General features: G+C 54.2%; 1 protein-coding gene across 2 annotated transcripts in view; it reads right to left on the bottom strand.

Moving 5' to 3' along the window:
- PCSK6 (proprotein convertase subtilisin/kexin type 6) overlaps positions 1-15,978 on the bottom strand; it is a 120,438-nt gene that overhangs the window by 24,683 nt on the left and 79,777 nt on the right. For both annotated transcript variants that reach the window (XM_036277842.1, XM_036277841.1), the window contains exons 9-13: positions 15,817-15,917; positions 12,263-12,366; positions 10,528-10,645; positions 2,334-2,522; positions 399-535 (exon numbers count right to left, since the gene is read on the bottom strand). In XM_036277842.1, the coding sequence (XP_036133735.1) occupies positions 399-535; positions 2,334-2,522; positions 10,528-10,645; positions 12,263-12,366; positions 15,817-15,917 (649 nt within the window). The remainder of the gene's footprint in view (positions 1-398; positions 536-2,333; positions 2,523-10,527; positions 10,646-12,262; positions 12,367-15,816; positions 15,918-15,978) is intronic.

Raw genomic sequence — 15,978 nt, forward strand, 5'->3', positions numbered from 1 at the left:
GCCAAGTTTGTATTATGTGAATTGTCCCTTCATTAAAAAAAAAAAACAGAAAACAGAAACCGACCAGAAACACTTGTTAAAGAAATAGAGTGGACAGCCCTGGCCAGTTTGGCTCAGCGGTTAGAGCGTCAGCCTGCGGTCAGGAGAGACCCGGGTTCAGTTCCCGCTGAGGGCACGTACCTCGGTTGCAGTTTGTCCTGGTTGGTCGTGCGGGTGGCAGCCACTCGATGTGTCCCTTTCACGTCGATGTTTCTCTCTCTCTTCCTCTCCCTCCCTCCCACTCTATCTGAACAAAAAATGGAAAAATGTCCTCGGGTGAGGATAAAAAAAAAAAAAGAAAGAAATAGAGTGGATGAAAGGGCTGAAATGCAAAAGTCACAGAACCCCGAGCCTCTGACCTTGTCTGTCCGGGTTGCGGACCTGGGACGGCATGTCCTGGATCTCCAATGTCCACTCCCCCTCCGCCTTCTCTCCCCAGCAGTGCACCGTCATGAACTCCCAGTTTGAAAAGCCTTCGTTGGAATGGTCCAGCAATCTGCAAGGGGACAGGGGTCAGTACGCGAGGGGCTGAGGGGGGGGGCGGGGGGGCCAGTCCGCGGAGCGCCCGGTCCTCCGGCCCCTAAGGCTGCAGGTGTGAGAACAGCCCACAGCAGGGGCGAAGATGTAGGTGAGATTCTGACCGAATCCACGCTCTTGTTACGACCCCGCCCTACACGGCTCCCTTCCTGGACCGCACAGGAAACTGAGGCAGGCCTCACAGGGCCCTGTCCGTGGGGTCCCCTCCCTCCCACCCTGTTTTACAGAGAGATCCCAGGTGTAGTGACCTGTTAGACTCACTGGAGGACACTGTGACTCCGTCCCTGTCTGTCCATCACCAGCAGGTCACGAACAAACACCCTCCCCTGCCAGGTTCCCTCAGAAGGTGTTTGGTCCCTTCCCACCCCAGGGGGGCCCCTTTGTCCTTCCGGGAGCCCGGGAGCCCGGGGCCTGGATGCGCCAAGGCGGACAGAGGCCGGCAGGGGACTCCCTCAAAGCCCCAAGAGCATCCCAGAGGAGCCTGTCTAAGCTGATCTGAGGGAGGAAGGAACCTGCCGTCTGTCTCAGGGCCTGCTCTCCTGTGCTGCACAGAAGGAAAATGTCCAACCCGAGCTGGGGAACCGCTGTCCCTTCATCTCTGGGGCTTCACGGGTTTTAAGAGTGGCACTGGTTGGGGGGAGGGTGGCTGTTTCTCAGAGTGGGCGGGAGGCACCCCTGGGTGGCGTGGGGGGTCTTCCTGACTGGGCCTTCAGCCCTGGGCCGTTTTCTCCGTTGCTTTGAGCAGAAACAGGCAGCAACTCAAGGGTACCCGCTGTCTTCCCTCCTTAGAAGGAGCAATTCCAAGTTCTTCCTCCTTACTCTGTCTTCCCAGTCCAATTTCCTAGCTCTACTTTGGAACCTTTTTTTAAAAAAAAACAAAACAAAAACATAGGGGCTCTACTGTTCATCAGAAATTCAGATGTAAATGTTTTCTGTGACGTAAGACTCGATTCTCAGTTGGGGCTTGTCTGAGGTCCAATGTATGAAAACGCTCATCCAGGGAGCCTTCTGTAGCCAGGGCGGGGGGACACCCCTACTTTCTTCTAAGAAACTGCAGAGGTCAGGCTGATGGTCACGCGTGATGCCAAGCAGAATCTGGGCACTGGGGACAGAACGGTCTTTCAAGGGCTGAAGCACTTACGAATGTAAACTCACACTCGGAGTGAACAAGAGCCTGGCAAGGTGAGCGAGCTGGGTGGACGTGAAACGGGGTAGAAGGGAACAGATGCTGTGATCACACGATCTGCCTGGGGGCAGGGGAGGCGAATTCCCAGGCTCAGGTGACTGCCAAGGGGGGGTTTCCAGTGCTCATGGCGCAGCACCACCCAGCCAAGGGGGTGGACGGTGAACCCCCAAGACCCACTCTCCAAGAACCCAGGGGCTCCAACGCTGGGCGGAGCAGGACGGAAATTAGGGGGAAGGAGAACAGAGCAGGGGACGCTGGGGTGCTGGAAGGTTCTGGAAGCTCAAGCAGATAATGTGAGCAGACAGAAGGACAGCCGGCTGCCTGTGGTAGGGACTGAGTCCAGTGTTTACATCTATCCCGTCACATTCGGCTCCTGTCACTTCCCTGACGATGACAGAGAAGCATTTCCAGAGGTGAGGAAGAGAGGGGTGGCCGGCTCTGGGGTGCCCGTGAAGGTGCGGGGTGTCAGTGTGAGTCTAGGCTCCAATGCCCACGCTGTCCTTTGTGGGCCCAGATACCCCACGATCTACCACCTGCCCCCGCCCCGCGAGGCCAGCCTGGCCTTGCTTACCTCTTTGCCAAAAGCTGAGACTTGGTTCCCAAGGGGGAGATCAGGTGGATCTGGAGGTCCCCGCGGCGCGGGTGGGAGATGGAGATCCGGGCCACCACGTGCTCCAGGAAGCCCACGCGCTGGTCCGAGTGGTCGGCGCAGGCGCTGGTCCGGGCGGTGGTCCGCAGCGTCTGCACCACCGGGATGCTCCTGGGAGGGGAGGCGGGAGTCAGCACTGGGGTGCCGGGTCCCCCAGGGAGGGCTCCGCCCCCTTACGGGACCCTGTCAGATGACACTGCTTGAGTTATGGCTCCTGCCCAGAAGACATTTGTCATTCTGCAATTTGCTTAGAGAGATTTAAAGAACGGCTTCGCGCCCGGCTGGGTGTGGCTCCATTTGCTGGAACGCTGTCCCCTGCACCGAAGGGTTGAGGGTTCGATTCCCAGTCAGGGCACATACCCAGGGGGCGGGTTCAATGCCTTGTTGGGGTGCGTACAGAAGGCAACTGATTGATGTTTCTCTCTCTCTAAAATCAATGGTGGGGATTAAAAAAATAATAATAATAACTTCTTGTGCAGACGCAGCTAACATACCCAGGGATGGGCCTCCTCCTTCTCAACTATCTGGGGTTTGCAAGACTTTAAAATCCCACCACTTTGCCCTGGCCGGTTTGGTTCAGCAGTTAGAGTGTCGGCCCGCGGACCAGAGAGTCCCGGGTTCGGTTCCCACTAAGGGCAGTTTGTCCCCAGCCCGGTTGGGGTCGTGTGGGTGGCAGCCACTCGATGTTTCTCTCTCTCTCTTCCTCCCTCTCTCCCTCCCGCTCTATCCGAAGATGAAAAATGTCCTCGGGTGAAGATACAAATAAATAAAATAAAATAAAATCCCACTACTGTGTGTCAAAAACTGGCCTTGAAAACCTAAGTCACAATGCTGAGTAATAAGAACAGATTTCCCAAGCTGACCGCAGGCTGGACACTGGTCTGAGAACTGACAAGGATTAACCCATTTAATCCAGAGAGATCAAGGGTCGTGTCCAAGATCACTCAGTCACTGAGAAGCAGAGCTGGGATTTAAGGCTCCAGAGTCCACACCTCCACCTCTTGCCTCATGGTCCTGCCAAGATGCTCGGGGTCGGGGGGTTTGGGGGTGGGGGGGGTCCACCCTTGTGTTCAAGATGCCGCAAAAGAGACGGACAAGCACCCGGGGCCAGAACTGGCCTCTCATGCTAAATGCCCTGGTTGATGCACTATGACAGGACCAGAGTCCCAGAGGACACACAGCTCATCTGCTCCCCAATGTCTGCATTGAGACTGGGGTCCCCTCCCTCTCCCGCCCTTCGATGGGAATGCAGTTCCACCATCTAGGATGGAATCAGGGACAAGCCCCAAGCCGTCACAAGTCGGTTCCACCAGAATGTTCTAACACAGGCCCCAGAGGAAGCAGACACAAGCCTGGCCCTGGGTGCTGTTCCCGTATCCGACCGGGGCCACCTGCCTGTCCAGGGCCACTGCAGCTGCCCCCAGGACCTGTTATCTGAACAAAGGTCCTGTGGCCGCCCAGCAGCGTATCCTTGGGTCCCCACTGCTCAGTCAGCACGCAGTCGCTTTTCCCTGTGATGCTGGATTTCCCTTTCGGGAGGGGAGGTTTGAGGTCGAGGTTCGACAGCCCCTGGGAATTACATCGCTTGGCTCTGTGGGGCCTGAGTCATAAGAAACACTCAAAAACAGTTAAAAAACAGTGATGTAATTCCCTCGGAGACTGTAACAACTTGAAAACATGATTTGTACCCATCATAAACTGATTTAGAGGCTGACTTCCTTCACTGCCCGCTCTCAAGTTTTACTGTCTGCTCCGGCGGTCAGCAGGCCCGCCGTGACACAGAGCAGAACAGAAAGCTCTGGAGTGTTCTGGGGGTCCAGGCCCGCGGGGCCACAGACGTAGGTCCCAGGTAAAGGCTTCCCCACCCCCCTGCACCAGGAAGGCTCTGGGGCTGCAGGGAGGGGCCTCCTCCGTGTGAAGTCTTACTAAGAGTACACACCCTCTGCTTGCACACTCCGAACACATTTCTGGGCCCAGAGGAACATCAAGGCCACGGGAAGAAACCCTCCACCGCTCCACCTGTCTTTCTGCCCTCGCTGGAAGTCACCCCAAATCCACAGAGTCGGCCCTCTGTATCCGCGGGCTCCGCATCCAGGTGCAAAAATGAAGCAAAGAAAAGTTACTTTGTTGCTGACAGGTGCTAGGCAATCACACCGGCTGCGTGTGCATCTACACTGAGCACTGCCCACCTCTCTTCCTGTCCTCCTTCCCTGAACAGTGCAGCAGAACAACTGTTTACATGGCACGACAGTGTGTTAGGTCCCAGAAGTGGTCTAGACATGACAAAGTATGCGGGAGGGTGTGTGTAGGTTCCATGCAAATACATCGTTTTATAAGACCTGAGCATCTGTGGGTTTTGGCAACCGCGGGGTGGGGTGGGGTTCTGGCACTGATCCCCCGTAGATACTGAGGGATGATATTTCTCACCCCCCACCCTGAAGACTTCTCTCCGGCTCAGCTACGGGGGCAGACCTGCGCCCTGGCACAGGGCACTCCTGGGGCACTGGTGTCTTACCGGAGGGTAGCACGTGACCTGGGCTCAGTTTCCCATCGGACAGGCTGAGCAGGAGACCCACCAGCGCTGGAAGGGGGCAGCGTCTGTCTGCACAGCCTAGGACCACGCCAGTGCCCTCCGGTAAGACACCAGTGCCCAGGAGAGCTCTGTGCCAGGGTGCAGGTCTGCCCGTGTGGCTGAGCTGGAGAGAAGTCTTCAAGGTGGGCGGAAGATCAACCAGGAAACCCTTTCAGACCTGCTAGAGGGAGATGATGGAGTGGACGGGGGCTGACAGGGACAGACTTGTTCAGACTTGTTCGGTTCAACGGTAGGAAAGCGACCCGGTCCCTTGTCGCGCGCAGATCTATACGGGGTTAGCAAGAACCCCCTGCGTCGCTTCTTAGATGTGTGTTGTAGGAGGAACATTCTTGGAAGGTGGCTCATTGGACTCAGAGGAAAACAGATTTATGTACTTTCTCATTTATATTAGTCCACATTTAGAATTTCCCTTAGATGAAATTACTTTTGATTATCAAACTGTAGTACATCATTTAGACTGGAAATACATTGTAATGAAAAGAAAAAAAAAGCAGGTAAATTAATTTAGACACTGCTGTCCATGATTACATTATAGGTGTTAAGGCCTGGCTGGGTGGCTCAGTGGTTGGAGCGTCATCTCCTACACTAAAGGATTGATTTGGATTCCCAGTCCGGGCACATACAGGAGGCAATTTATCAATGTTTCTCTCTCCCTTCCTCTCTTGAAAACATATCCTTGGGTGAGGATTTTTAAAAAAGGCATAAATGTTTAATGCACAATGTTTAAATGTATTACATGTATTTTCTTCTCTGAGAAAGGAGGAGCAAAGTTAGCTGGCTTTAAACCTTCCTCCCAATTCAAGAAGCAATCTGATGGGGAGGAAAAGGAGACAGTAAAACACAGAGTCGATTCTTATTCTCCACAATCTGGTATCTGCAAACTCACCCACTCACACTGATCTGTGACCCCCAACCCGAAGCGTGTGGTGTGTCTGCGGTCACCTGTGGGCACACCCAAAGCGGTGAGCTATGTGAGCTGCTCAGTAAACACGTTCCAGCGGAGGTGGGACAGGCGACTTGGCCTCTTTGTCTTCGCTCTCACACCGTGGACATGTGTGTACTTTTGTGGTCTATTTAGTGCGGGGTTTTCCATGTTTTTGTGCTTTTTGTGGGTGGTCTCACTGTTTAAAGGACCCTGGAGCCTAGTGCTACAGTGATGTCCTGTGCTGTCCCCTAAGAGCAAGAAGCCGTGAGGTGTCCTCACCTGGGTGCCTAGCTCACCTGCTGCAGATGACACACCAGGGCCTGGCCCCTCCAGTGCAGGCAGGTGGCCAAGGTCATCACGTCACCAGGTGCTTTCCCATCCCCAGTCCCCAGCTGACCAGGGACAGGAGGGAAAGGAGGAAATGCCTTCTGGGGACACGCAGGCCACGCTGCTCGGCTCGGTACTGCCTGAGTTCCTGTGATGTGTTCCTTCCCGAGGGACAAGGTGGACTGGGGACAGGCAGCCTGGGGTGGCAGCCCAGCCCCGCATCCCAGCCCCTGGCTGTTTCTTATTTCCTTGTGCCTCAGTTTCTTCCTCTGTAAAATGGGGGTAAAAATCATGCCCCAAACTCATACTCTAGTTGGGAGTTTTGAATGAGTGACCGATCACACAGCAAGTCCTTGGAAGGAAGCCGGACAGACACACAGGAAGTGCCTGGTAACCGTTCGCCATTTACTTGTCTGGACTTCCACAGTTGTTAGCAAAGGGCCATCACACGGGGTCTGATGCATGAAACACCAGAACAGGAAGCAGTAAGTGATTGGCCCTGGTTCATTCTGTTTTCTGTGGTTAATCCTCACCCGAGGATCTTTTTCCATTAATTCTTAGAGAGGAAGGGAGGGAAGGGGGGAGAGAGAGAGAGAGAAAAACATGGATGTGAGAAAGACACATCGATTGGTTGCCTCCTGCACGACCCCAGCGGGGCCCCACGGGCCGGCGCTCTAACCACTGAACCACACCGGCCAGGGCAAGCCTGGTTCATTCCTGAACATCTCTACACAGATTGTGTGCTGCACAGATGGTCCTTAGTATTCAAAGTAGCACGTCTTCAGTGCTTGTAGAATGGAAGACTCTGTGTGTGGGGGGGGTGCACATGTGCTGGAAATATAGGTGAGCCACGTCATACAGCAAACTGTGTGTGGGGGGGGGGAGTGCGCGTGTGTGTGCTGGAAATATAGTCGAGCCACGCCGCACAGCAAACTCTGTGTGTGTGTGTGTGGGGGGGGGGTGCGTGTGTGCTGGAAATATAGGTGAGCCACGTCATACAGCAAACTGTGTGTGTGGGGGGGGAGTGCGCGTGTGTGTGCTGGAAATATAGGCGAGCCACGCTGCACAGCAAACTCTGTGTGTGTGTGTGTGGGGGTGCGTGTGTGCTGGAAATATAAGCGAGCCACGCCGCACAGCAAACTGTGTGTGTGTGGGGGGGGTGCGTGTGTGTGCTGGAAATATAGGCGAGCCACGCCGCACAGCAAACTCTGTGTGTGTGTGGGGGGGGTGCGTGTGTGTGCTGGAAATATAGTCGAGCCACGCCGCACAGCAAACTCTGTGTGTGTGTGGGGGGGTGTGCACGTGTGTGTGCTGGAAATACAGGTGAGCCACGCCGCACAGCAAGCTGTGTGTGTGCGGGGGGGTGTGCACGTGTGTGTGCTGGAAATACAGGTGAGCCACGCCGCACAGCAGGTAACCCTTCCAAACCTGCTACAGGTCAAGATGAGCAGGTCAATTCTTGTCGCTTTAAAAGTTGGTGCCTTGCCCGGCTGGTGTGGCTCCGTGGTTGAGCGTGGACCCATGCACCGAGAGGTCGCGGGTTCGATTCCCGCTCGGGGAATCAGTCCGGGCCAGAATGGCTGACACATTGCTGGGGGTCCCTGGACGGCCTTCAAGTTCGGAGGCTCGGGATCAGCTGCCTCCTGAGGAGGCCCACTCGTGTCTGTGAGGGCAGCCTCCCCCCTTCCCGCGGCCCTTCTCCTGCCGAGCTGTCAGCCTCTGGCTCCTTTCGGCCTACGTGGGCCCCCAGGACAGGTCAGAACACACTGCGCAGCCCAGAGGACAGAGCGGTCCCACGGCAGGACACCGCGGGCACCTGAGTGGTCATTCTGGGCAAAACACGGGTGTCTGAGCACAGGTGGGGGCCGCAGGCAGAACCTGCACGGGTGGCCCACTGACTCCTCCGGGAATGGCCCTGAGGACGGTCTCCCTAAACCGCGACATATCCCAGGAGAGGGAGGCAGAGCAGGCTGCGCGTGGGGAGAGGGCACCGAGGGGTCACTGCTCTTCCTTCCTGCCCCTGCATGTGACCTTCACCGCCGGGGACCTTCAACTCAGAGCCCGGCACGACGGCAGAGCCGGCTGGCGTGGCCACGATGCTGCCCAGGACGCCCACTTAGCGATGGCGGGGCTCAGCTGCCTGACCTTCCTCATACCAGACAGAGAGGTCCCGTCTCTCTCTGTTCTACAGGAAGCAGCTGCGGCAGGTGTGGGACCTTCAGAGAGACCTCGGGTTACACCACGAGAAGGGGAGCCCGGAACGAGGGCAGCAGGACAGAGCAGCACACGCAGAGGGCGGTGCGGACAGGAACAGCGGGTGTGTGCGAACACTTCTCACGTTGGAGGCAAATGGTCCAGCAGCTTAGGCCAAGCTGGGCAAGGACCCCGAGGAAGGAGACTGGCCTTCAGCTTTGGGGGTGCTCAGCAGCCTGGCTCAAGGACCCTGACAGGCAGGCCAGGCATTGTGCTAGGAGACAAAGCCCAAAGGCGGGAAGGAGGCGGCGTCACCTCCCAGGTGGTCTCTCTCCTGCTCCCCCCACCGCCCCGAAGCCCTGTGACCTTGGGAAACTGAGCGGACATCCAGGCAGGTGGTTTGGCACAGCAGGTTGGCCGAAGTCTCCAGAAGACGCTGAATCCGCTCAACGTCAAGATGATTTTTTTCTTTGAGAGAGAAGCCTGCTTCTTCCCTCTCTTGGAATCGGCGGAGTCCTTCCTGTCCTCAAAGGACAGGAACAATGTCATGCTGTGTGTCACGGCGGGTCCCCCCCCAACCTGTGCTGTCACTTAGAAAAACAAATAAAGTAAAAATACAAACAGCCCTTTGCCGCCCAGGCACCACTCTTCCATCTTAAAACTATTTCTGGCAGGAGAAAAATGCTCCATTCAGGAGATGCCCTGGTGGGAGACCAGCAGGAGGGTCACGGCCGCCGCGGCAGACGCAGCCCTCGGGCCGCACCAGCTCCCAGGAGCCCAGCATCACCTCACCTGCACTGTGACTGTCCACCTTGCGCACATTTCCCAACAGACGAAACAGAACACAGGGACAGGCTTTGTTCATCTCGGAGAGCCTCCCACTGTCTTCCGAATATGACAGTCTAAGGCTCCCCGGAGGGAGGATGCTTTAAAAATCCCAAGATGGACACTTGTCTGCTCGCCAGCCAGCGTGCCAGGCCCCAGAGGGAGCCCCCTGCGTTAGTCTTCACAATTAGCAGCAGGATGGAAATTAATAATTCCAAAGATCCTTCCATGGCTATTCGTCCAACAAAAGCTTTCTGAGTTCCTACCGTATGCCAGGCACCGGCGAGAAACCCTTTCCTCAACATTTTCTAGCAAAAGATACTATTATAAGAGGTAGATGTTGAGGAGGACGCCATCTCGAAGACAGGGAATCTAGACTTGTTGATAAAGCAGAGGCCACATTTTATCGCCCATCTTTTCTTTTTCCAAACACACATTTCCCCAAAGGTAATAAACAGTGACAGCTAGGGAAAAAGGCATCCCGTCCTTTCTCAGATACTGGGGACTAGAGAAACCTTGTTCTCCTCCAAAAGGATGAGTCCCTCTTCTCGTGGACTGGGGCCCTTGCTCTCTGATTCACTTTACAGCTGATTTTTGTAAAATAAAAATGTGAGTCAACAAAGTCGCTGATTGGGAACAAATGCATACAGGGGGGGAGTAAGGCGTGTCCTTACCATGGACCACAGGGGCAGCAGGGTCTCGCTGTGGCACCCTGCTTGAGGCTTGTAAAAAAAATATCCCAGTGCTGACACCTTGGGAAGTGACCCAAAGCTGCTCTGCACTTCGGGTAAGAAACCCCCCTCCTGTAACAGGCGAGGGACAGAGGCTGTCAGCCCCGTCCCTGCGGACGGGCTGGGCGGGGGCTGCGGCTCCAACCTCTGCTGGGGGACAACCGAGAGGACACTCACTGTGATTACACCCCACTGGGCAGGACAGGTCCCCGGTCAGGTCAGCTCGACTGAATATTACAGAGAAGAATTTCCAATCAAAGCCTGCGGGTCCAGGCTGAGGGACTGACTCCCCGGAACGGAGAATTCGCTGACAGAAGGGGACACCATCATGCAGGGCAGAAGGCTGCCACGCAGTCGTGGTTAACAAATGCTCTTCCTCCAGCCTCACAATCCACAGCAGCAAGTGTGCGTCCCCAGGGATGTGCGCAGGAGCGCGTGTGAACGCTGCCCCGAAAGACCTTACCGCAGAGTCAAGGTCAAGGCCAAACCTGAACGGCCACGTGGTCTGGCGCCGAGCCTCACCTGGGCCTCTTGTCAGTGACGGCGACACACATGTGCTGGGAGGGTACTGCTGTCCACTTCTTCGCCTCCAGGACAAGGGCTTCTGCGTCCACCAAGCCAAACCCGTACAGATGGCTAACTGGAAAGACAGGGCCTTCAGAACTGCTCCCTCCAGGCCTCCCAACACCCACATACTGCTTGGCTCCAGCAGAGGGCGCCTGACCCATGACCTCCAGGGTCCTGGGACAGGCCACCTGTGTTATGCAGGGCTGGAAGGTCCCAGACTCTCCCAAGAGCCCCAGGCAGCAGGACAAACCCTCCTAAGGATTGCTCCAAAGTCCCCTTGCTCAATTCAATCTCAACCTCAGGCCAGAAACTGTCCCACTTAGGGGCGGAGTAGAAGGAAGATGGAAACGGGTTCGTGTGCCTTTCCCTGGATCTTAAACCAGAGGGAAACGACCCGAGACCCCCTGGTTGGTCCCTTGCTTCCTCTCCTTTGCCATTTAGTTGCCCTGCTGCATCGCAGGGCATTCGGGGACAGTGGCACCGACCGGGAGTACTTGTGAACAGGCCCAGGCCAATGTTGAACTTGGCCAGTGCGAGAGTGTTTCAAAGTTTAATTTAAGAGGCACGGTTGAGAACCAGATACAATCTATTTTCCTATTTAATTAGGCCAAAATTGAAATGTAGGTCAGCTCTTGTTACGGTGCAGCCTGCCACCAACATTCCTGTAGAACAAAGATGCATCGGGTGCCATCAGTGGCCTCCTTATGAAAAGGAGCGTCCCGGGAAGGCTTGGCAATAATGCTCGACCTATATCTTACAAATTGTGGCATCAGGCTTGGTGTCGAAATATTTGGACTTGAGCTTCAGAAAAGGAAAAACAAAAAAACAAAAACAAAGCAACCTTCCCTAACATACCATGACTGAATTCAAATCTTTTTCAAGTATCTCTGGTAAGAAGCCAGAGAAACAAAGCCAGTGGCAAACTCCTATAATTACCTGCCTGAGAGGCTCCAAATATCTGTGTTAACAGCCCTTGACCATGGGTTGATTTCAGGGCACCTGGGTCTCTATCCTCCCAGAACAGGTTGTTCTCAACCTGTTCTGGGAGTAGAGAGCTCACTGTTCTATGAGTTACTTTTGTAACACAGGGGATTGCCGACAGAAGTTTCGTAGTTAGAAAGTAACTTACACAGCTATCTCAATGTTCTCATTGTCTGGATGAGGAAGTGGAGGGCTGTTTCAAAATCATAGAGCTGCTCGGGGCTAAGGATGCAAGTTGTTCTTAGGGGGCAGGTAAACAAACATTTTTTTGTCATAATAATTATGGATTTGTTTTCATGTGCATTAGGAAAAATATGACTCCATATCAAGCCCATGGTTAACTAGATGGAATCAAGTTTCCTCTTAAAATATGTTTCTTCATAAAAAAATAAAATAAAAAAAAAGAGGCAAATCATTTGAAAGAGACCTATTCAGTCAGGTCCCTGGATGTGGCCAAAGTCGTGAAGTCTGGAGCACCCTGAACTCTAGTGACCTTAGGCGTCTTCCTTACTGCCTGCCAGTTTGAGGGTCCAGGACACTTCTCTTACATCGCTGGATACATTCTTTCTGTTCTTGTGACACAGTTTGTGTTCATTTGGGATTCTTTTGGAGAAAGCCTGTCACCTCTTACACAGATTCCAGGAGGTCCCCCAGAGGGCCCACCAGGGCAGGGTGACCGCGATCGCCCCGCAACCCGGGAGCCCCGCACCTTTGTGACCAGCACCGTTGACCTTCCAGTCATTCGCTTTCAGGTGGGCTGGCCTGGATGTCTTCACCAGCAGGTGCTGCACGTCCCTCCAGGTCAACTGGCTGCTGCAATGACACAGGACAGACCGGTGTGACCCACACAGGTCAATACTGATGGCTACACGGATGCCTCTGGGGTCTGGACTCGAGGAAGCCCCAGAGGCTCCGTGCCTGGCTGAGGGATTAGTCCCCGTCAAAGGCCCGGATCCCCCCCACCCCCACCCCGTGTGACCCCACTGGCTCCAGATTGTAATGTGAGATTTTAATATTCCACACCTACAGAGCATTCGGGGACAACGGGGAAAGATGCATTCAAAGAACCCAAGCCCACTAATAAGAAACGCATAGGTCATATTTCTTTGATTTGAAGAGACATTTTCTCGCCTTTTTAACACTTTTGAAACCAGGGTCCAAGCTCTGAGGATGCACTGAACACCCTCCCCGACTGCAGCATCAGGACCGGGACCCACACAGACGCCCACCCCCAGCCACACTCGTCACAGCTGTTTCCGATCATCTACTCTTTGTTCGCGTGGGTTTAAAATACGCATAAGATAAATTTACCATCTTTTTTTTTTAATCCTCATCCGAGGACATTTTTCCATTTTTTGTACAGACAGAGTGGGAGGGAGAGAGAGGAATAGAGAGAGAGGGAAACATCGATGTGAAAGGGACACATCGAGTGGCTGCCACCCGCACGACCAACCAGGGCCAGGGACAAACTGCAACCGAGGTACATGCCCTCAGCGGGAACCGAACCCGGGTCTCTCCGGACCGCAGGCGGACGCTCTAACCGCTGAGCCAAACCGGCCAGGGCTAAATTTACCATCTTAACCGCATTCGTCCTGCTGTACAGCTGTGACCACCATCCATTTACAGAACGTTTTCATCTTCCCAAACTCAGACTCTGCTCCCATTAAAACCACCTCCCTCCCCCAGCCCCTGCACCCAACCATCTGCTCTGTCTATGGATTTGATGTTTCTAGGTCTCCCATACGCGTGGGATCACACCGTGCATGTCCTTTTGGGACTGGCTTCTTTCACTCAGCCAGTGCATGTCCTCAAGGTCCATCCACGTTATCACTTATGCCAGAATTTCCTGCCCTTTTAAGCCTGGGTGATACTCCATCGGGTGCATGGACCACATTTTGCTTCTCCACTCATCTGTGAATGGACACTTGGGTTGCTTCCACCTTCTGGCAACTATGAGTGATACTGCTATGAACACGGGGGTGCAAATCTCTCTTCGGGTCTCTGCCCCCAGTTCTTTGGGGCAGATGCCCACAGGCAGAGCTGCCAGGTCGTACGGGCCCTCGGGCTGCGGTTTCTGGGCCTGCCACACTGCCTTCCGTGGCGGCCATGCCACTTCGATTCCCAGCGACCGTCCCCTCTTCGCCCATCTCCTACTGGGAGTTCCCTTGCATCTCACAGTCTCCGGGCTCTGGCTCCGGCCTCCGCTAATTTCTCCAACATGTTCCTTCCACTGTGCCAGTCACTGGCTTCCTGGCGGCTGCACTGCAACCATGTCCTGAGGTCCACTTCCCTAACCTCTGCTGGGCGCAGACTAGTCTGCCCTCCTCCCCAGACACACTGCTCCTCTCAGCATTAGAGGAGGATTCTGACAGCCCGAGTGGCCCAAGGCCTCGCATTCTGGTGAAGTGGGCACAGGCTTAGGAGTTCAGACAGAACACACATGGCTGTGTCCCTTGTCGCCTGTGTGACCGCTCAAGCCGGCAGGGCCACCTCAAGGATGGCTAGAGCCAGTCCTGGACTGGGCCTGAGCTTCGGAGTGTGACAGGAGGGGTCCAGGAAGGGAGGACGTTAGAACCCACCGGAGGGTGAGGAAACCCACTTCATTCATGACTCTGGTAATAACATCACAAATACACGTTGTCTGGAAAACACATCTAAGAATTAATGTTGAAAATGTTTTCCATGGAAAGGGTTGATGGGGCCCTGGCCAGTTTGGCTCAGCGGTTAGAGCGTCGGCCTGCGGTCCGGAGAGACCCGGGTTCGGTTCCCGCTAAGGGCACGTACTTCGGTTGCAGTTTGTCCCCGGCCCTGGTTGGTCGTGCGGGTGGCAGCCACTTGATGTGTCCCTTTCACATCGATGTTTCTCTCTTTCTCTCCCTTCCTCTCTCTCCCTCCCACTCTATCTGTACAAAAAATGGAAAAATATCCTCGGGTGAGGATAAAAAAATAAAAAATAAAAAAATAAATAAATACATAAAAATAAAAAAGAAAGGGTTGATGGGAAGTCCCAAGACTGCACCAAACCGTGGGCGGCCGTAGGATGCTTCCTACGCAGGGGGGTCTCTCTTCAATCTTGTTACTACTTGCTGTTCACAGGCGCTCCCTAAGCCCCAACCCTTCTCCACCCAGGACGATCGGGCTCACCCTGCTTCTTGCCACAGCAGAAGTGAGCACAGCCAGACAGCTAAGCTTCCCCGAGATCCGCAGGCCTGGGGTCCAGACCCCTGAGCTCCCCCAACCGCCAAATCTCCGCTCAGGCCTGCGGGTCCCTGGTTGTAACTTGTTCCTTCCTGACTGACCCTATATGTGAAGTTGGAGCTGTTTTCCGTGAAGTGTGCTGGGTTTGCTACCTGCAAATTTCTGAGGATGAGCTAAAATGATGAGGAAAATGACTGTCCGAGTTTTCCTGGGTTCCCAGCCAAGCTCAATGGGACAATCTGGTACAAAACAGGGTGTGTTTTCTATTTAGTTTCGATGAACAGAATCTCTTGTATGTTTCCAATAAGGAATGGAAGAAAACGTAAAACAATGAACCGCTAAGTGTGTAAAAGCAACTTTCCACATACTTAACTAATTATTTAGAGTTTTATAAAAGAGCCTTAGGACACGGGAGCTAAGAGTTTGGCCCGAAAATCGAAAATATTTAGCCGTTCCTTTGTTAAATTGGTAGCGTTGGAGTTTTACGCCTTGTGGAGATCAACATGCCAACAGGCATAATTACAAGGATTTAAGCAACTCCAACATGACTTTCGAATCATTTAAAATCTCATCCATAACAAATGAGGGCTTCTGACGGCTGGGCTGTGCAGAGTGGTTTTGACATAAAAACTACAATTTGTTTCTGACGCCACAATTGCATTGCTGTGACCTCTCTTTTCCTTCTGACCCACCCACTTACTAGTAACTACGAACTCGTCATGTGCCTGACGACAGGTCAAGCATCACTCCTGCACGGTCGGTTTACGAATGAACGTTTAGGAAGGGTAGCAGCCGCTGGAACGGTGACCTTGCTTCATGATGCTTTAAAAGGTCTTTAAAAAGGAAAAGGGGAGCCCTGGCCGGGTGGTTCAGTGGTTGGAGCATCCTTCCCTGCACCAAAAGGGTTTGATTCCCCATCAGGGCACATGCCTGGTTGTGGGCTGGATCCCCAGCAGGGGGCGTGCAGGAGGCAGCTGATGGACGTTTGTTTCTCACACTGATGTTTCTCTCTCTCTAAAAAATCAATCAACACATATTTTTAAAGAAGAGCGAGAAAGAACTTACTTTGCTTCTAATGCCAAGGCGATGATTCCCGCCACCATGGGGGCTGACACCGAGGTCCCCGTGTGGCCGTCGGTGCAGCGCTGCCGCAGATCCGTGGTGACCTGGGAGGAGGGTAGCAAGAGGTGACGTCAGCTCTCAGGAGAGCTCCGAGGCCACTGAGTC

This window comes from Molossus molossus, unplaced genomic scaffold (assembly GCF_014108415.1).
Source record: "Molossus molossus isolate mMolMol1 unplaced genomic scaffold, mMolMol1.p scaffold_m16_p_24, whole genome shotgun sequence".
In the NCBI taxonomy this organism is placed as follows: Eukaryota; Metazoa; Chordata; class Mammalia; order Chiroptera; family Molossidae; genus Molossus; species Molossus molossus.